This window comes from Lathamus discolor, chromosome 3 (genome assembly GCF_037157495.1).
Source record: "Lathamus discolor isolate bLatDis1 chromosome 3, bLatDis1.hap1, whole genome shotgun sequence".
Classification (NCBI taxonomy): Eukaryota; Metazoa; Chordata; class Aves; order Psittaciformes; family Psittacidae; genus Lathamus; species Lathamus discolor.
The window spans coordinates 50109333-50130534 of NC_088886.1; the positions used below are offsets into that span (position 1 = coordinate 50109333).

At 44.2% G+C, this 21202-nt stretch overlaps 2 protein-coding genes across 9 annotated transcripts in view; one reads left to right on the forward strand and one right to left on the reverse strand.

The window, feature by feature from the left end:
* The window catches only part of EHHADH (enoyl-CoA hydratase and 3-hydroxyacyl CoA dehydrogenase), a 28782-nt gene extending 18297 nt beyond the window's left edge, over nt 1-10485 (reverse strand). The window contains exons 1-3 of the mRNA XM_065675135.1: nt 10366-10485; nt 2160-2263; nt 1617-1789 (exon numbers count right to left, since the gene is read on the reverse strand). Coding sequence (XP_065531207.1) covers nt 1617-1789; nt 2160-2263; nt 10366-10439 — 351 coding nt within the window. The 5' untranslated portion in view covers nt 10440-10485. The remainder of the gene's footprint in view (nt 1-1616; nt 1790-2159; nt 2264-10365) is intronic.
* Nucleotides 10486-16839: 6354 nt separating this feature from the next.
* MAP3K13 (mitogen-activated protein kinase kinase kinase 13) overlaps nt 16840-21202 on the forward strand; it is an 81473-nt gene continuing 77110 nt past the window's right edge. For 7 of the 8 annotated variants that reach the window (XM_065675137.1, XM_065675141.1, XM_065675142.1 and 4 more), the window contains exon 1: nt 16840-16910. The gene's annotated coding sequence lies outside the window, so the exon portion shown is untranslated. Of the gene's footprint in view, nt 16911-17074; nt 17430-21202 lie in introns of those variants that run through there. The other variant, XM_065675138.1, reaches the window with a different exon arrangement.

Here is a 21202-nt window from a genome sequence, read left to right on the forward strand (position 1 = left end):
GGAGCTGGCGAATGAAGTTGCTGAGCCACTGGCCATCATATTTGAAAAATCACGGCAGTCAGGTGAAGTTCCCGACAACTGGAAAAAGGGAAATATAACCCCCATTTTCAAGAAGGGGAAAATGGATGACCCGGGGAATTACAGACCAATCAGTCTCACCTCTGTGCCTGGCAAGATCTTGGAGCAGATTCTCCTGGAAGGCATGCTAAGGCACATGAAAAACAACAAGGTGCTTGGTGACAGCCAGCATGGCTTCACCAAGGGGAAATCCTGCCTGACCAATTTGGTGGCCTTCTATGATGGGGCTACGGAATTGATGGGCCAGGGGTAGAGCAGTTGATGTCATCTACCTGGACTTGTGCAAAGCGTTTGACACTGCCTCACACAACATCCTTGTCTCTAAATTGGAGAGATATCAATTTGATAGGTGGACCACTCGGTGGATAAAGAACTGGCTGGATGGCCGCACACAAAGAGTTGTGGTCAATGGCTCGATGTCCGGCTGGAGACCAATAACGAGTGGTGTCCCTCAGGGATCGGTGCTGGGACCGGTCTTCTTCAACATCTTTGTCGCTGACATGGACAGTGAGATTGAGTGCGCCCTCAGCAAGTTTGCCAATGACACCAAGCTGTGTGGTCCGGTTGATATGCTGGAGGGAAGGGATGCCATCTAGAGGGACCTCGACACGCTGGGCAAAGAAGAGATTCAGAGCGGCCCTGCAGAGAAGGACTTGGGGGTGCTGGTCGATGAAAAAATGAACATGAGCCGGCTTCAGTGTGCGCTCGCAGCCCAGAAAGCCAACCGTATCCTGGGCTGCATCAAAAGGAGCGTGACCAGCAGGTCGAAGGAGGTGATCCTGCCCCTCTGCTCTTGTGAGACCTCACTTGGGAGTATTGTGTGCAGTTCTGGTGTCCTCAATGTAAAAAGGACATGGAGCTGTTGGAACAAGTCCAGAGCAGGGCCACGAGGATGATCAGGGGACTGGAGCACCTCCCGTACGAAGATAGGCTGAGAAAGTTGGGGCTGTTCAGCCTGAAGAAGAGAAGGCTGCGTGGAGACCTCATAGCAGCCTTCCAGTATCTGAAGGGGGCCTATAGGGATGCTGGGGAGGGACTCTTCATTAGGGACTGTAGTGATAGGACAAGGGGTAATGGGTTAAAACTTGAACAGGGGAAGTTTAGATTGGATATAAGGAGGAAGTTCTTTCCTGTGAGGGTTGTGAGGCACTGGAATAGGTTACCCATGGAGGTTGTGAATACTCCATCCGTGGCAGTGTTCAAGGCCAGGTTGGACAAAGCCTTGGGTTACATGGTTTAGCATGAGGCGTCCTTGCCCATGGCAGGGAGGTTGGAACTAGATGATCTTAAGGTCCTTTCCAACCCTAACTATTCTATGATTCTAAATAACTTGAAGATAGTTATGTAGTAAAGCATGTCAAGGGGGATGCTATTGGTGAAGAATGTCTGAGCATGCAGACCTGTATCCTGTAGCTATAAAGCTCCACTTCTCCAGGCAGATGACCCCAGGAAAGGTATGCTGCCCCACCCTGTCCACAGCCATATATACATGGCTCCTGATGCCTTCACCAGCCTTGCTATTTCACAGTGTGTGTTACCTTCACATGTGCAATCCGATAGTGACAGCCAAGTGTTATCTCCAGGCCTCCTCCCAAGGCAATGCCTTCGATGGCAGCCACCACAGGCTTCTCACTCCTTTCTATGAGAGATACAAGGGGGCCCAAGACAGTACCACGGCTCCTTGGAGAGGAAAATCCTTGAATGTCAGCTCCTAAGTTAGGATAGAGACATGAAGAAGAATTAGTGGTCAAGGCAGTGACTGGAACAGTCTGTCCCCCTGTGCAATCAAACAGAGTTGCTCACAGATGATCAAGTTCTTGCAAAGGAGGCTGTTTGCAGGAGAGTGATTAACAGCAATCAGCCCCTTTTGGGACCACCTTCAAGAAACCCTAGGTCCTTGAGCCAGCTTGTTATGTGCCCCATGTCAATTGTGGCCCAGCAGAATAGAAAAAGCCCACTGTCCTGTGGCCATTTCCAGCCAAATCAGGACTTCTATCAGCAGTGTTATGAGGCAAAGAATCTTCAGACACAGTGGGTGTCTCTTCTTTTTCTCAGGCTGTATTTGATGGAAAATGTTGTACCTGCACTGAATTTCCCATTTTCGCCACAAATCGTAACAGCTTTCACTGAAGGATCTGCATCTGCTTTCTTCAGGCCATCCTCTAATGCCTGAAGAACTGTCAAACTGAAAGAAATTAGAGATTCAGTGAGTAACAGTTGAGTACCTTACCCTTCCAAGATGTCTGTCGTAAACACCGTTCCAGTGAAAATGAGCTGCATGTTCAAGCATATCTCTCCCCTAGCCTGTCTTCTACCACAGCCTCTCTGTGTGAATCCTTTCATTAGTTCCCCACTTACTTTATAGCCAAGTGCCAAAATCCAACAAGTTTATAACTGCTGACCTGTTGTTTACCTCCTGGAGGGTCATCTTCTGACTATGACATTGCTATTTCAAAAGTAAGCAGCACAGGGAAATGTTATTTTGAAAATATCTTTATGAATTAAACATTTAGATTTTCAGGAAAACAGTTTAGCATAATTTAAAATTAATTAATGCTAAACCACTGACAATCTAAGACTTTTTTAAAAAGGGAAAGAGGCTCCAGGGATAAAAAGCTACCTTTCAAACACCTGACACAGAGTTGGTGCTATGCTGATGATTATAATGCTTTCACCTTGTGGATCTGTTTATAGGTCCAGACTTAGAGTTGTGTGGGATCTTGACAAAGTGAATTTGGGCCTAAAACACTACATAAAATGTCTTCTTTTGTCTCATTGAATATACTTCCACAGACACAAGAAGTGAATATGGCCAGCAAAGAATTAGCAACAAGCTTCAAAATGGAACAGTAAAAGTATAAATAGTATTTTTACAGATCAGGTATTCAAAAAATCTGACCTGACTTCATGCTCATCTCACTTTTGAAGCTTAGAAACTAATTTATATCTACATGTGTGGAATAGATGAACATGGAGAGTATAGCCTGTTTTAGAAGACAGTGACAATAAGGAAGATGGTAGGTAAAATAGAAGCATTAAGACCTAACACTTTATTAGTAGAAATATTAATGCAAATTGTGTGTATATCATAAACACACTTGTAAGTATGTAAGTGTGTATATAGTTTGTGAGACTTTTCTGTGTGCACATGTGTATAAATACTATATATGTAGATCTGATTCAGAACATCTGAGCCACAAGGGAGTTGGAAGCTGTGGAATATCACTGATGCTTGCCAGTCCTTTATAAATACAGCTTCTGTTCTTACATCTTTTGCAAACCATAAGCCCAGTTTCACATGTGAGCTTGGTAGCTGATGCAAAGGGAGCAGGGTTCTGTTGATGCCCAGTGAAAGGAGGAGTGTTAATTAAAATGAACTGATAGGAAGGCCTGACACATACTTAGTTTGTGCATGATTTTAATATGTCTGAAAGCATTTAATCTAAAAAGGAAGCTTGTCATGAAGTAGACAAAAAAACCATCACTGTACCTAAGTGTAATGCTTCTAGGAGTGTCCAGGGTGTGTTATCACGTATTTGCACATACGTATGTGCAAAAGCTCGCAGCATTTAAGTGGGAATCCACAGACTGAAAAGGAAAATCTAGGGAGCCTTAGAAATTTCCTGTAAGACAGCTGTGTTGGATCCTGCTGGACAACTGCTGCATGTTCCTCCTTCAAAATCAAAAATGAAGAGAAGTTGTTAGCGAAGTCTATTAATCAAGGCTGTTGGCTGTAGGGAGGTGTCCAGCATCAGCTGCTGCCTGGTTAAGGCCATGCTACACAGAAGGATCAGTGGGAGCCCTGAGACCTGACAGCTAGAGACTGAGAGAAGTGTTATTATTATTAAACAGGGGAAGATTAGATTGGATATAAAGAGGAAGTTCTTTACTGTAAGGGTGGTGAGGCACTGGAATGTATTGCCCAGGGAAGTTGTGAATGCTCTATCCCCAGCGGTGTTCAAGGCCAGGTTGGACAGAGCCTTGGGTGACATGGTTTAGTGTGAGGTGTCCCTGCCCATGGCAGGGGGGTTGGAACTAGATGATCTTAAGGTCCTTTCCAACCCTAACTATTCTATGACTATAGGTATCAACTGCTTCATCCAGACATCAAAGACAACTCTGAGGTCTGGCATTAGTAATGGTTCTGAAAGCTGAAACTTAAAATGAGAGTAATTTGGCCATGACAAAGAAAAACTGTTAGGTGACCTGGTAAAGGTCCTTCCAGTGCATATAGTTCTGTGTAACAAAATATGAAAGCCTTTCCAATTCTAATATATGGTTTCATATTCTGTGGGAGAAAAAAAAACGTATTAAAATTTTGGATTTTATCTCCCTTTGGAATATCAAGTGCAGTGGCTGCTGCTGTTTGAGGAGGACCCACAGGCTGCACCCAGTGCTTGCTGCTCTTACAGGTCTATTTTTGCACCAGTGGAGGGCCAGGCCCCAGAAATACCAAATTCACCTAGAGGCTGGAAGCTTAATGGGAAAACCATTATGAAATGTCATTACACTTTACAAAGCATGGTGCAAAGAGGTGGGGGAAATCTGTACCAGGATTCCAAACAAATTAAATTACTGATTTAAAAATATTATGTAGAAAAATGGCATAATTCCGTCAGGAACAGCCAGGAAGCAATAATCAAAGCATTTGTGTCTTTTGCAGGCACATGACCAGTGGATGCAAAATGCTTATATGAAAGGTTAGTCTGCACTAAAAGGAAAGGTTCAGGATTTTATGTAGAAAATTAGTTACAAGCCCTTAGCACTTAAACGGCACACTCCTACCAGGAGAAAAATTAGTCAAGGCTGCCACAAAATAACAGTTCAATACCTACATGGCCCGCATTAACCCAACAAAACTATTTTTGCTAGAGAATAACTTGAGACTGTACTTGCAGAAATATTTCTTTGCCTTCTATACAACTTTTCCCCACTGAGAATTTTTTTGTGGGACAAAACAAGAAGACATATCAGATATTTTGCAGTTTCTTGTTCTCTGAAGATGGAGCAGTATGTTTCCCTCTGTGTGCGTTACAGTCCGACACACAGGGTGCATTGCTTTGTAACTCACATGTAACTGGTATTAAAAGATGTAATTTTTGATTAAAGCATCATAGTAAAACATATGACAGTAAAACTATAAAAATACTCAGGAGTATCACAACTTCAAACAGCTAGAGTATTAAGAAACAAATTCACCATAATCTGCATGAGTATTTCATTACTGTGACAGTGTCTTGCATTCGACAGTAACAATGCTAAAATTCATTTCATGCAATTCAAGCAATGCTTAATCCCATGCTATGTAGCCAGCTCCCCCATGTATACCATTCTGGCTGCAAGAAAAGTGATTCCGCCATGACGATTCAGTGTTAGTTATCAGAAACACACCTCAGGTGCTGTTAAAGAACACCTGCACACCAGGGTAAGAAAATATTCTTGTAGGTGACCACACCACGTTTTTGTTTTGTGTAAAACTCATTGCAGTGATGATGTGAAAAATTTGTAACAAGGTTTTATTATTCACCTGAGTAATTTCAGATTTTAGATACGACTTGTGAATGTTTGAAATGAATTACTTTCATTTAAAAAAGAAAAAAAGACTAATTTTAAAGGAATGCCAAAAATTTACTTAGTCACCTCTAAAGAAGTGAGATGAATCCAACAGTAGAAAATTCTGTTTATGGAAAACACGCAGGTGTGGTCCTTTCCTCTTGCACTTCCCCCAACATCCACAATCACTGCATTGGGAATGCTGCTACATACGCCTATGCACGTTCTTTTCAGCATCCCTCATACACCTGCTGTCCATGAATTTGCCTAATCCCTTTCTGATTCTGCTGATACATCTGCCTCCACAGGCTGCTGTGGCAGCCAGCTCCGTATTATCTGTTTTAAAACAATCTCCTACTAGTTTAATCAAATGCCCCTAGTCCCCTAGTACAACTGCTGCAGGATTTGGTTGCCTTTAATTTATTTACTTTCTTCATGACTTTGTAAACCTTGACCTTATTCTCCCACAGACTTTTCCTCTCCAAACTGATGACTCTCAACTTTTTCAGTCCACTTTCTTCATGCAGTGAACCATCCCTTGGCTGTCCCTTTTTGGTTTGTCCCTATATCCGTCTGCACGTGCAAAATCCAGAACTACACACAACAATTAAGATGGTTTATATTTCAGAAAAGGGATGTCCTCTGCTTTGCTTCCAATGGTAGCCAATATTCTGTGGGCTTTTCAGGCTACCCCAGCACATTGAGCTGATCACAGAACAACCAAAGATAAGGCTCCCTTCCCTGAGCTGTAATTGCCAGTTTTGAGCTCAGCATCCTGTAAGCTTGTCGTGGGTTATATTTTCTTATTTGAAGAATTTTTGCTACTGTTTTTTAGCATGTTTTGATCCAGTTTTCATGTTTTTCTAGTCTTGTTTTCCAGTTTGCATCTCTCCTGTCAAGTTTTATGGGCTTTCTTGTTCTCCTCATTTGAGTAAGCTTTCCACTTCTTAAAAAAAAAAGAAACTTTTTCCTTATTTGTCTCAGCTTTCTCATCAAGCCATGGAGGGCTTTTACTGGATCACTTACCGGCTGAACACTTTGCCTGGGCTTCTAATAAACTTTAAGACCCCTCCCCCCCCAAATCCAAACCCAAACATCAATCCACCCTCCACCATTGTTGCAGGCTTCTTGTCTGTTGGATAGCTTCTTGCAGTGTTTCTGTTTGAACTAACTGCTGGGTATTCATATAATTCTCTTCCTGAAATGAAGTACTCCTGTGCTGGATTTACCTGGTCTGCTCTCTCTTCCTTCAGTGTCAGATCCAGCTGTGTAGTAGTTGCTGTCACACAGCAGCTAACATGGCTTGAATGGAGTCATGCATGTAAATTTAGGCCAAACCCAGAATGGCATCCTTTCTGTGGGGTTTTAGAATAGTTGTTCTAGGAAGCAGACACGTACTCCATCCCAGAATTTTCTCTCTGCATCTCATCCTGATGTGATGCTGATCCAGTCCAACGCAGGTTATCACACATCACTGCAACCTATCCAAAGTTGCAGCTTCTCTTATCTCCTTTATATGTTCTGATCTTTATGCCGATCTGGGGTCAGAAGGACAATCCTGGCAGCCAGGGAAAGCCTTTTCCAGTCATGACTGTTACACTGTTATACTTTATACAGTCTCGCACATACACTCCCTACCCCATGTCCCATCTTTTCACCTCTGGAGCTTTTCTACACTTGCCAGTTCAAGTGTTGAAATCCATTTTCAGTGCATCAGCCTGCCTCTGCTAATAAGGTGTGGCTGGTCCTTTCTCCTACAAGTTTTGTATGTCTGTTCCCCAAAACTTCCCAGTTTTTTGTATATCTGAATCTCTCCTCTCTATGCCATGGTCTCATAAATGCAGATCTCTGAATACTAAACTTCTCCAAGCTAGTTAAAAAAAACACCTCCAAACAAATCAAATTTGGCACATGCCACCTCTGCTGGTGGAGAGAAAGCTTAGCTTGGAGGGGAGTCCTCTGGGAGCCAAATTTGCTGTAGATTCACAAGTCAGCATATGTTCCTCAGGAACGTATGCCCTGGAGGTATTTGCACAGCAGTGATGGTGTCAGACAGGAGAAAGCTAATTCCTACCCATCGGTGGATATAAAGTGCTAATGGCCAGTGTGATGGCCTGGGAGCTGGATAAACAGCACCACAAAGAATGGGAAGAGACAAGTGAGGCTTGAGGACAGCAGCAAAAACTCACCAGCATTTTAGAAAGCATCTGTGCCTGCTGTGAAATTAAATTTTCAGGATTGCAGGAAATGGCTCCTGTCTGTAGATTTCACTGCCGGCTATCACCTACCTAGTCAGACATTTCCAACAGCAATCACAAACTTGCTCCCCTACGGTCCAGTACATAAAGTATGCAGCAGCAGGGGGAACACACAAGGATCAGAGTGCTCTACCTTTTCTAGCTATACCCAGGTCTCAGCTAAAAACTACCCGATGGCCAGTATGAGAGAATTATGGATACCTTCTAAAACAGGTATTACCCTGACATGATCAAAGACCACAGGCATGTATCATGTTATAGTTTCACAGCAGATTACCTGTTTTAAATACATGCTGTGCAGGTTCCTATCCTTCCCCATGTACTCCTACTCAGTCTCTTGTGCCAGCCATGCTCCTTGTGCAATTGCACAAGGAGCTGATGCTGAGAGTTAGACTGGTGGAAAACCAACCTAAACCAACCTGCGGATGTTCAGCCACATTTGCTCGCTGCCAGCCCCAGGAGCACCAATGCTAGCAGAGCAGAAGCTGTGAGGACACATGACACACCATGATACAGTCCTACCTTAGGTTGTGCTATGGTGCTACAGAGCTCATCACAAGGGAAAGAACCTACTGGGTGCAGTAAGTACTTGGGTCTCTCTGGGGCCTTCGTGCTGTGGCACTGTCAGCAGATAAAAGAGTGTGGGCATCATGATACATTTGGGGGAGGGGGGGGATTGAAGATACAGCACTCAACAGAAACTGCCTTTTTAATGAACCTGAAGCCTGCCAGGCTCTTCCTTCTCTCTCCTGGGACTGGGGGACAGGACCAGGACCACATCTGTTACCCTTGTTTTGTCAGAACTGAACCCTGCTGTGAGGGCACTGAGAGGTGAAGAGTAAGGGGTAAGAGAGGCCGGGGTCTGTCCTGAAGAGGCTGTTGTGCAGCTGCATGCAGTTGCTGTTTGAAGGTAGAAGGCAACTTTTGTGTCCTCTCCAGGATTTCTCAAAAGAGGCAGAGTTGAGGTTCCTTAAGCACGTATATGTTACTGTTAACAATTGCACTTGATGATCTTAAAGTTTTTTTCCAACCTAAGTGATTCAATGATTCTTTATCTCTGCATTTCAGTTTTCCCTGGTAAGGATGGAAAGTTTATTGTGGGCACAGCCTGGAAGTTTTCCTAGGCTGGTCTTGAGCACAGGAGGTCCAAGGGATTTCTTGCACCCTGCATTTCTGGGATTCAGTTCAGCCAATCTTATCAAGTCACTCCAAGTTTGTTTTCTCATCATAATTATCTCAGCACATGAAAAATGATCTTATTTCCCTTGTAAATGTGTTGCAACAAGGGGGTAAGCATTGCCAGTTACTGCAGAGCAATTTAGCTTGCTATAGAAGAGCAAGTTGCATTTCCTATTCATGCTGTTGTCTATTTTGGCTTCTCTTTAACAAACTTTCTGCTTACAAGTCGAGCACAAGTGCAGAGGATTTTTTTTTGGCTTGTGAATATACATTGAACAGACATTATGGTTACTGTTGCAGAACAACTCTTCAACTACAGCTGCTTAAAAAGGATCTATGTGCTACTCGGAACTAAAGGAACTAAAATGCACGTTACAAGAAATAATGTAAAGCAAAAAAATCATGTTTGTTCTTTTCAAAGCACATGAAAAACTACAATTTCAGCGGCTCCTACAGGTTGGTGTCTGTCTCATCGCTGACTCATATTTGAAACCACTTAAGGCCTTTCTTGACCAAGATCAGTATTCAGAGGTCAATTTCTTAATTATTTTTAAGCAGCAAATGAACTGCCTTCGCTTCTGATAGCCTTTAACCATAGTTTAATCCTGGTGCCAGCTCCTCTTGCTGAACCACATCTGCTACCTATGAAGTCCTTTGTCCTAACCTTTATGCTCACTTGGATAGCCCAGGGACTTGCCAAGCAGGTACATGGAGCATGTGGGGCAGGCGACTACAACAGTAGCAAACGGGTGAGGAAAGGCTGGTTTTCACCTAGGAGCTCTGAAGGAATGTCAGGGTGAAGCAGCTGAACTGCTAACACTGCTGAGTGCGATTTTTTGCTGGAAACATCACCTTGATGCTTAAAGACGAGAAATAAACTGAGGTTCTGAACAGCTTCCAGGGAAGATGACTGAAAGTACAGATTGGTGAGCCCAACACCCTCCTTGAAAAAAAAAACCCAACCGAAACAGACTAGAAATCATAACAAAGAGCAGAAGGCACGGAAAAGTTCAGCATGGTTTTTGCCAAGGGAGATCTAAGCTCTCTCTGAAATAGGTACCCGAGTGGTGTTTGCAGCCCCTCGGCAGAAGCTTTCAGGGGTGCCTGCCCCAGGAGGGGCCTCGCACCGGCAAGGAGAGGCGGGCCATTAGGACAAGACGAAGTCAGTCAGAGAACCCCCCCCCCCGCTCACCACGGGCGGGCTAGCCACAGGACCGAGCCTGCGGCCACTCCGTACCCATGGCCCCTGCCCAGGCGAGGAGCGGCGGGACAAGAAATGGCAGGCGCCCGGCGTTACCTCAGCGCGTTGACAGGCGGGTTGCGGAGCCGGATGACGGCCACGGAGGCAGCACCCCTCGTGTACTGCGCCATGACGAGCGCTCGTCTCTGCCCCCGCCGCCCTGGCACACCACCCGGGCCGGCCCCCGCCGGGCTCCGCCCGCAGCCGGGCCAGGGACGCCCACAGCGCCCGATGCTGCCCCCGACCCAGCGGCGGGGCGGCTGAGACCGAGAAGCCCGGGGTGGCTCTGCCCGGGGTTTAATGTGCGCTTCCCTTCGAGTTATGTAGCCTCGATCTCCTCGGCCATTACCTTTACACCACTCAGTTTAGTGCAGCGGGGAGATTCAGACTCGTTATTAGGCAGAAGTTTTTCCCTGTGCCGCTGCTGAGGCACTGGCACAGGGTGCCCCAGAGAAGCTGTGGCTGCCCCATCCCTGGCAGTGCTCAAGGCCAGGTTGGACGGGGCTTGGAGCACCCTGCTCTAGTGGAAGGTGTCCCTGCCCATGGCATGGGGATGGAACTGGATGAGCTTTAAGGCCCCTTCCAACCCAAAGTAGCCTGTGATTCTGTGATATAGTCAGCTCTGACACATTGTACAATCTTACTTAGAAAAATACCAGTTTGTAAAAAACCCTGGAAGGTAGGGGGAAATAAATAAATAAATAAACAAATAGAGAAGTAGTTTCTAATATTACAAAATATATCTTTCACACAAAAATGTAATTTCAGGGAGAAAGAAGGTTCTTCGGAGGGAAAATTCCTCACTATTGAATGACTTTTTACATTGATCTACTGGTGTCTGGTTATCCTGCCCTGTGACCATCCCCGAGGCAGCTATTCCAGAAGCAATGCAGAAAACACGAGGATGCTTCCAGACTATGGTCTCACAGTGCTGGGTAAGGGACACATCAGAGTTGACCCCAGAACAGGGTGAATCCCCCAGTAACTCCTGCAGAAAATAAGCCATCAACCACACGTGTTGCTCACAGGTATGAGTGTGTAACGAGGCCCGTCTTTCCCTGCGGATTGTAGGCTGTTGGTTCAATCTATGGGGTGAGGTGTATTTTGTCCTAGCTTGTTGTGGAGTGTCATCTTTGCTTGAAATGTTTTTATATCTCTACAAACTCTCTTTTCTATCTCTTGGCCTTTAAAAGTCAGCCATGGGGCAGAATGGTTGCAGCTCCTTCCCTTGGTCTGGAATAGGTGTAGGTAATTTTAGAACTTGATTTATGTGTATGGAAAAAGTCTGTATGAACATGTAGTCTTCACTCATAGTAAATGCTGCCTTTATTGTTATTGCTGTTGTGGTGGATCCCTACAGCTCTTCTGTCACTTGTTATGTAAAAAAACCCAAACCCAACACAACCACCAAAACCAGGGACAATACTCTGCAATTCGCTTGTAAAACAGTGTGTTTGGGGAGTTTATAAAAATAGGTAAACTATTCCTTGGAGGACTAACTGGCCTGGTGTACTTTTATTAACTGTCGTAAAATCAAAGATCACTCTGAGTTGTACTTTCTGTTTATTATTTACAGCTTTATTCTACTTGTCCTTTAATAATACAACTGTTACAGTTGTGACAAAACAGGACACATGAATAAACACAGAAGAAAACAGGTCTCAGGAAAAGACATCTCACAGAAAAAAAAAAAAAGGAAAAAAAAAAAAGAAAATTATTTAAGCCATATATACTTTTTTCTCCTTAAAGATAAATAGAGTTTGGTAATGAGAAGAAGTGTGTTTAAATATATACAGCAAAGGAAATTAAAGTCTTCAGAGCTTTGTTCTGTTTTGCTGAGTTGTACAGGACCAAGTGCAAGGGCCTGAGCTTAAATGCAACTCCCAGTCCAAAGGAGAAGGTGAGTACATGGGCATGGGTCCCAAATTAGGCTTCTTCCTGTTTTTTCCTCTTGCAGCTCAGCTGTTTTCACAGCAGTCTGATCCAAGCCAATGCAGGTCTGCTATATCAGAGATGATTTTGAGCATAGGCACCCATGCCAGGGGGTTGCGGTTGCAGAGCCAGTTGGTGCACTTAACCTTCACAAGATGTAATCAAGACGGTTAAGCTTCTTTTTTATAAGCTTTTGAGCAATTCACCAAAAGCTTGTACAGGTTTCTGTTTTTTCTATATTTCTATTCTTGTACAGCACTTCTATTTGTAAAGCTGTTCTGCAAGGGGCAGGGCTCTTCCCTGCCTGGCAGCTGTTGACTATGAAACCACAAGACATTGTGGAATCTTCCTCTAGCCCTAGGCCTGCCAAAAGAAATGATATCTTGCTATATGAAGAGAAATATAACTAAAACTGACTATCTAAAATTGCTCATGTCTTCATCCTCTTCTAGGGGACAGCTGTACTAGCTGTCTGTGCTAGCTGATGCCATTTCTGAAGTGAACTATGATTATGGTAGAGGCTTAACTTTGTGTAAGAAAGTTTGAGGAGTAACGAAAGGCCTGCTTTCAACAGGACAAGGCAGGTAGGTCATGGATATTCCTATGGGGTTGTCCAGTTTTGTTATCCCTTTGGTTACTGGGCTTTTGACTATACAGTAGAGGATAATGCTAATCATAGAATTAGGGTTGGAAAGGACCTTAAGATCATCTAGTTCCAACCTCCCTGCCATGGGCAGGGACACCTCACACTAAACCATCCCACGCAAGGCTCTGTCCAACCTGGCCTTGAGCACCGCCAGGGATGGAGCATTCAAAACTTCCTTGGCCAACTGATTCCAGTGCTTCACCACCCTAACAGGAAAGAACTTCCTCCTTATATCCAATCTAAACTTCCCCTGTTTAAGTTTTAACCTGTTACCCCTTGTCCTGTCACTACAGTCCCTGAAGAAGAGTCCCTCCCCAGCATCCCTATAGGCCCCCTTCAGATACTGGAAGGCTGCTATGAGGTCTCCATGCAGCCTTCTCTTCTCCAGGCTGAACAGCCCCAGCTTTCTCAGCCTGTCTTCATACGGGAGGTGCTCCAGCCCCCTGATCATCCTCATGGCCCTCCTCTGGACTTGTTCCAACAGTTCCATGTCCTTTTTACATTGAGGACACCAGAACTGTACACAAGAATACATATTATGTATTATTATATGTATTATTGTATTATTATATGTACATATACCTGGGGCGCATTCCAGCTCTGGAGAAAGGAAAGGCTTCTCAAAATGATAATATTAAATCCTTAGAAGCTCCATTACTAGAAGTGAAAGTGAGGGATTATTCACCAAAGGACAGATTTCAAGGAATGTGAATGTTGTGCTTTGTCTTCCACACCCCTCAGAATATGCTGTGGTAAAAGAAAAAGAATCCTGCTTCTTCCTCAGCCAGAGCAACAAGAGTCTGTCAGGTCTCTTGGGATCATCAAGCCTTAGGAATCATCAGGAAGTGCTGAAGGATACGAACAAGTGCTTTATTTATAGGAGGCTCAGCTTATTTTTTATTCTAGTGTATCATTGCTCCAAGGTATTTCAGAAGATGCAGCTTGATTTCCTATAAACCTATTCACACAGAACAAAAATTTCTGGAAAATTATTATTTGACTAGTTGCACAAAACATGTCAATTTCTGACCCCAGGGGCATTTGAAAATGAGGGTTTGCAGTGGTATTCCAGCTGTAGGAGTATTTCTGCTGAAATTATGTCTGAGGAATATGGAAGGTCTAACTAGCTGCACAATTTGTGCTGAGGTTTTGTGGTAAAACTCATGGTCATAGTGCTGAGAAGGGTGCGAGCTCTGAAAACTTACTCATTCTTGACAGCAGTGGGTCCAAACATCAGACTTGAATTACACCCTGCTGTTGAAAACGATAGCTTGTAGAGGTCAGTTAAATTCACCAACAGCTGTTTTCTGCTTTCCCTTTTACAGTTATGACTTTTAAATTTTATATTTTATACATATATTTCTTTAAAAGAAATTATTTGGTGTAAAAAGAGCTGTGGATCTCCTCACGTCTGTAATCTTTCATCTGGTAAGTTGTTCTCTGATCCTGGCTAATACCTTAAGCTGTGGTAAAACCCAATATTGGTAAACATTTGATCATAAAATAGTTTTCAAAGGCTCCTTTGGTTATACACACACTTAGCTGACCTCCTCTTCTAAGGTCCTTTTCTAATCTGTCTCCAAAAACAGCCTTCCAGAGCCTCAGTGAGCTGGAGTTCATTGCCTCAGGGCTGACATGTATAGATCTTTGAAAGGCACAGCTGGAGTAAGTGTGATCACTCTGCCTACACAACAAAGCATGTTGTGGGCTGTGAAATATCATCCAATCTAGAGTTTAAATTTCTGCTGAAGAGCCACAGCTTGTTTTAGCCATGGAGGTCATTTTAGCTTGATGTGATAAAGACATATTTAAAAACGTCTCCTTGCTGCGTATCCTTTGAGGCAGTTTTTCCTTTAGCAAAAAAGGTTTCAAATGGCTTGGAAACTTCTCCTCCTGTTCTGTCTTCTAGACCAAGGCTGGGCATAACTAAATGAATAACTAATTTTGTCACTGTTACATGCACTTGAAAACAGGACTGTAGGTGCAGAACAGTTATATATCCCAAACTGCATACTCCCTTTGAAAAACAAGCTAATTTTCTTTAAAGAGTTATGTGTGCAGGTGTGGAGAGTGCAGTGACACAGCTGAGCAGCATGACTGTTTGTCTTATTGAAGCTTTAGTATACTCCCTGGCTTCTTGAAAACAAGAGTTATCCCTCTAAAACTCCCCACTGCATCAGGTCTGTTAAGATATATATTAATATCCAGACCTGCAAAGACAAAGCCAGATAGTTTTACGTAGATAAAGCTGGTCTAACGTATTTGTTAGCAATGTTCAAACAAGTACTGTTTCCCATAGAGTAGGTTGCTTGTTCAGCATTTGTTTCCCTCCAAACTACTCTGTGCATTTCAGATTTAAATAGTCTTAAAGAAAACTTATAATTTCAAATGGAGGATCTTGATTTCTCCCTGCCAGAACAAAGTGTCAACTATTTTAAGAGTCCAAGCCCATTTCATGATTTTTAAGCTCCGATATTTGAGTGGTTTCAAAGCAACACCTCCTGGCAAGCCGTGGTATTGCTTGTGCGCGTAGAGACCTTTCTCTTGGATTGATACACAGTAAGCAGAGCGAACTGCAGCGATGGTTCCTCATTACTTAGCGTGGAAATTGACGTGGCTGTTACGGCTTCCACTGGGGAAGAACTAAAAGTGGGGGACATGTTCCAGGATTTTTAAACCGACAGCAAACACAAGCACTTAGTGCTGCCGTACAGGTATTGCTGCCTTTTGTGTTTATTTATTTTAATTTATACTACACATGCTTGTTTACAGTAGACAGTATCACCAAAAGCAATGCAGGACTTTATCCAAAAACCTGTGACACCAGCGAAAAACGGATGCTTGCTATCATCCCTGTAATGGTGATAGGGACTGGGCAATACAGGCTGGACAGAAACTGGATTGAGAGCAGGCCTGAGAGGGACTTCGGTGTGTTCATTGACGAGAAGCTCTCCATGACCCAGCAGTGTGTGCTTGCATCCCAGAAACCACCTGTGTGATGTGCTGCATCCCCAACAGCGTGACCAGCAGGTTGAGGGAGGGGATCCTCCCCGTCTACTGTGCTCTAGTGAGGCCCCCCTGCAGTCCTGCATCCATGTTGGGGCAACAGCACAAGAGGGACGTGGAGCTGTCGGAGTGAGTCCAGAGGAGGCCACCGAGATGCTGCAAGGGCTGGAGCAGCTCTGCCCTGCAGACAGAAAAGGCTCCTTAAGGGTAGACCTTAGAGCAGCTCCCAGTGGGGCTACAAGAAACCTGGAGAGGGGCTTTGGACAAGGACCTGTAGCGACAGGACAAGGGGGAATGGCTTTAACCTGACAGAGGGGGTATTCACATTAGACATTAGGAGAAGTTCTTCCCTGTGAGGGTGGTGAGGCACAAGAGAAGCTCTTGCTGCCCCATCCCTGGCAGTGTTCAAGGCCAGGCTGGACACAGGGGCTTGGAGCACCCTGCTCTAGTGGAAGGTGTCCCTGCCCATGGCAGGGGGTGGGAACTGGATGAGCTTTAAGGTCCCTTCAACCCAAACCAGTCTGGGTTTCTGTAAGAACTGGCTGAAAAATTATGACTATTGGGGTAGCAGGGGACACCTGAGGTTACACGAATTTTGTGGTTTGCCTGCCCTACTTGCACTCAGCCACAGATTCCGGCCCTTTTTTTCCACGGCAGCCCACACAGGTGATTAAACTGGCTGCTCTGCAGGGCAAGAACACGCCTGGCTGGGGCCCGTCCGTTGTCCGAGAGGTCCGATCCTCAGCAGCACGCCCGGAGCAGCAGGGATTCCCCCCCACACTGCTATGGAACAGCGGGGCCCCAGGCAGGAGCCCCTCAGGCACCCCCGGGGTGCTTCACAGACACCACAACACAACCTAGCACCTCACGGCCTCCTGCGCCTGCGCGCACAGCTACCCGCGGGGGGGCGCAGTGGAAGGCGGTGCGGTCCCGCCTCCCTTCGGAAGTGACGCTGCGGAGGCGGGGTCGGTGCGGTGTGGAGCCGGGTGGTGCTGCCGGCGCCGGACGCGCTGCCCAGGTAACGCGGGGAGGGCGGTGCGGGCGGGGGCCTCCGGGTCGCCGGTGAGGTGAGCGGCTGCGGCCGCCCCCAGCGCCTGGGCGCTGTCGGAGCGTTGGGTGCCTCTTCTCTCGGGACTGCCGGCGGTACTCCCTGGGGGCACTGAGCGCATCCCGCTGGGTTCGCTTCTGCTTTGCACGGGTCGAGACAGGATTTGTCCTGTGTTGAGGGGCACGGCTTCCCCGCTCGCGTATTAAAAAAAGGGGAGTTTTTCGTATTTAAATGAGCCAGTGATATCTGTGGCAGTAGCTATGTCTCAGCCCTATAATGAGGCAAGGTGTTGGTAATGCTTATTTTGAGACAGATGAACAATCGCAGGGTATTATCTCCTCTTCCCGGGAAGGAGGAAGCGTTTAAGTAGCTCTTCAGAGGGGATCTGAGGTAGATCATTACTGAGTTAAGACCGTGGTGTCTGGTGTACCGTTGTAATCCTGTCTGAGCAAAACGTCCCAGGGGCTGCTGACATCAAAAAAAGAAAGTGTAAGTAATTTCTATGCTTCTGTCACCTGGCAGGAGGTTGGAAGAGTGAAAGGGATGGCTTTAGTAGGTGCGCTGCTTAGACTATCTTTGGCTTAGCTCAATAGGGTGAAACAAAGGGATAGCTGGTAAGAACTGTGGTACTTAGAACTGAAGGAAGACAGCATCTTGCCGTCTCGTGTGAAGAAGCAGTTCCCATGGCAGAATCTAGTACCTCTAGCTTATTTTTGCTAAGAGAATGGAAATGGATAGAAGTAACACTTGCAAATGATGCACAATGAAAATGAAGTGTGTAGAGGAAATGGATAGGACCCTGTCAGACTCCTTTCTTGTTTCAGCTTTGTGGGAGTTTTGCTGCTGGAAATTACTAAAACCTTGTTGTGACTTCATTTGCAGTTGTTCTTTTATCCTCTAGCTTTAGTAATTCAGAGATAGGCTGGTCTTAACATACTGATCTTGGTCTCAAAGCAGAGTGAAAACGTAAGGTAAATACTTTCTGCATCCACTCTGAGTTGGATTAGAGTCCTGATCTGATAGTGCCAAGGAGGCATTTGAGATGTGAAAGCTTACTTTTATGTGTACATAACTATAGGTACCTTGAGGTGCGGAATTTCAAGAGATCAGGTTTAAGATTATGTTCCTGCTCAGAAGGGTGGCCCTGTGCACCTCTTTTCCAGCTCTCTGTCTGTCCATTTCAATTCCCTCTCTTGTGGAGGTGCAAGTGGTTGTGTGGTTGGCTGGATTCCTCTGCTAAACCGGCCAGCAGTTAGCACCATACAGCAAGTGAACCGATGGAGCTGTGTGTCTGTACTAATGCAGTGTATGTAACAGGGAGAGGCAGGTCCGCCCATTAGGCAGTGTCACGGGGCAAAATCAGTTAAGCTGCTTGTGAAAATGTTCCCTGGGGCTGCACTTCCCTGCACAGGTGAACTGGCCTAGTGTTGGTGGCTGGTTTTTTTGGTGTGGCTTTTTGAGGTGGTTGTTGTTTTGGTTTGGTACTCTTTTAGCTGACAGCTGTGTGATATTGGCTGTCTCCTTATTTCATGATGTGACTAAAAATCTCAGCCCCCCACTCCAGCCTTTCATATTTATGTTGTTTCCTGAAAAAGTTTACTTTTGCTTGATAACCAGACTGTTATATGTGAAGGGTTAGACATGTAGAACTAGAGAATTTTTAGGACTTTGCCTGTGGTGATTATTACTAGTAACTCCACTGGAATCATCACTAAAACAGATGTTCAGTTTCAGAGGATAAAAGGAGTTTTTGCTAGGTGTAAGGATAGGAGTACTAACAATGTATAAAGAGATCACATTAGGCACAGGAAACAGGTGGATAAAGAATTGAAATGGATGTAGCAAATGAGAAATTACTCTCAGTTGCTCAGTTTTAGTCTGAACTGTATTTCAACAGCAGTTTCTGACATCAGCTAAATCTTTGTCCATTAAGATGATAAAAGATAAGACTATTCGCAAAACTTTGCATCAGGCGCATGCTAAGACATTTTAGAGATATAAATAATTTGGTTAGCTTCACTAAGATTAAGAAGAATCATCCTGAAAAGAAAAACCCAACAACTCAGTCTTCTATTTATTGTACTGTTTTAAAATCTGTGTTAGTACAGCAGCTCATAGATTTTATTCAGCTATTTAGAGAGAATGAATTCTCCTTGTAATGTGCGGGAGTTTTATATATGCCTTTGTGACATGGTTTAATGGCTTTAATTGCAGTGTTAAAATACTACTTCTTGGAAAAAGTGCTGACTTTCCAGAACTCACTTTGGTTTTGTTTTAAATGAATTTTGTACTGTGGCTCCTGCCCCTGCCTTGAACCTGTTCTGCGGTATATATGTCCTATTGTTTTGATCTCCTTTCATGGTAATGTTTTCTATTGGGTCCCTTATTAAAATTGCTAAAGCTGGATCTAACTTTTGTTGTTGAATTTATCTTTACAACTAGAAGATAAATTGCTCTAGAAAACTAGAAGATTAATTATTGTTTGTTAGAAAAGATATTGTAAGATTTAAGAAGTTACTTTATCAAATATTCTAGGTGGGTCTCAACAGTACAGTGCTTAAGTTAAATATTGACTTGCTGTGTAGGACTTTGGTCTTGTGTAACCCTTGCTGAAGCTGCTGCCAAGAGAAGGGTATGTGGCAAAGATAGCAATGACTTAAAATTACCCCCTACCAAACTGAAGCCAGCCTAGCTGTGCACAGAGACAGCTAATGATTGCAGAGGAGGCTCGGCAACCTTCCTATAGTATATTCATGCCCAGGGTTAGTTTCTGCTGCATTACATGAGTAGGTAGTAAATTTTGTACCTGGGGGTGGTGACAGTCCTTTTCTGTCTCTGTTGATAGTGAAATACCTAGACTTTGGGGTCTCATCATTGGTGGTGCCAGCCCTGGTGATCCTTTCTCATCTTGTTCTTATTTATACTGAAAAGTACCAGTGTGCCAGTAGGCCAGCTGTCAGGAGGTCTGTCTCTGGGACCATGTCTCTCAGTACAGAAGGCTCTTTGTGTTTTATGTACACATGATGCCTTGAAAAAATAAACATTTCTCCTTCTTGCAGATTCAGATATGAACTAAGCATAACTGGTTCAGTATTTTTGGCCTGCTTCATGCCTCTTCCCTTGCTGTTGTGGGCTTTCTTACTAAGGTCTAAAATCTGCTTGCTAAACTTCATTGAAAACAGAATTCCTCTGGAACTAAGGAGATAATTTTTCTTTGGTGCTGTGGCATGTATCAGTCTTGAATGCTTTGCTGTGAGGAGCTCAGCATGCAACACAGTTGTATATTAAGAAAAACTAACTAGCTAAGAGGCTTCGTAGGTGGGAGGTATCTTAGTCTTTCTCATTTGTCTGTGGGAATAGGAGTTTCATACTAATCAGGAGGTTGTTAGCAAAAAGAAAAAAAAGAGCCAGACGTCTATGGTGCTTTAGATGAAGGAATTTCTGCATCCTTTAATAGTAATATATTTTGAGCTGTTTATAGGTGGGTGGGGGAATAAGTGATTTTATATCTTTGGTAAGTCTAGTTTCCTGTCAGAATCTAGTTCTAGGGAGGCTTTTCTCCTCTGTTATTGGAATAAGGTTGAGTATGTCATGTGTTGACTTCTTTTGTTATAAACTGAGGTTTCGGTGGAAGAAATGTTTTCTTTTACATGTAGGATTGGGTTAATAAATCCTGCCTCTTATTCCTTTTGAAACCATTTCCCTAAATGTGATGGGGGTGAATTGCTCTTTGCTTACTCTGGATATTCTGGAACATGGATTTATAGAGCTGTTTATGTAGAGCCCATGAAGTGAAAGGTATTTCAGGTCTTAATATTTCTGTCAGCTTTTTCCACTTCGTGAATTTAGTGTGATGTGATTCATTGTTGGGTGTGTTTCAAAGATGCATGGATGTTTGGTGTGAGTGAGGTCAAGATTTAGGCTGAACTCCAGATGGTGGTCAGAGGATTACTTGAAGAGCTAATTACGAGTGTTCTTTATGTAAGTACGAATAGTTACATCACAAAGATTTTTCTTTAATGATGCATCGGGCAATTTAGTGGGGAAAATAACCAACAACTTCTTAACTTTCTAGTGAAGCATGTTTTTCCCTTAGCCCATCTGGCTCATATTGAGCTGTACACCAGCACTTGCAGGCTATTTTAATGGGTGTTTATTTCCTGACTCTGAAAACAAGATCTAGGATATCTTTGCAGTATGGATATCTCTTTTTCTCTGCATGTGTGGCCTACATTTCTCCTTGTATCCATCTACTGACTGAG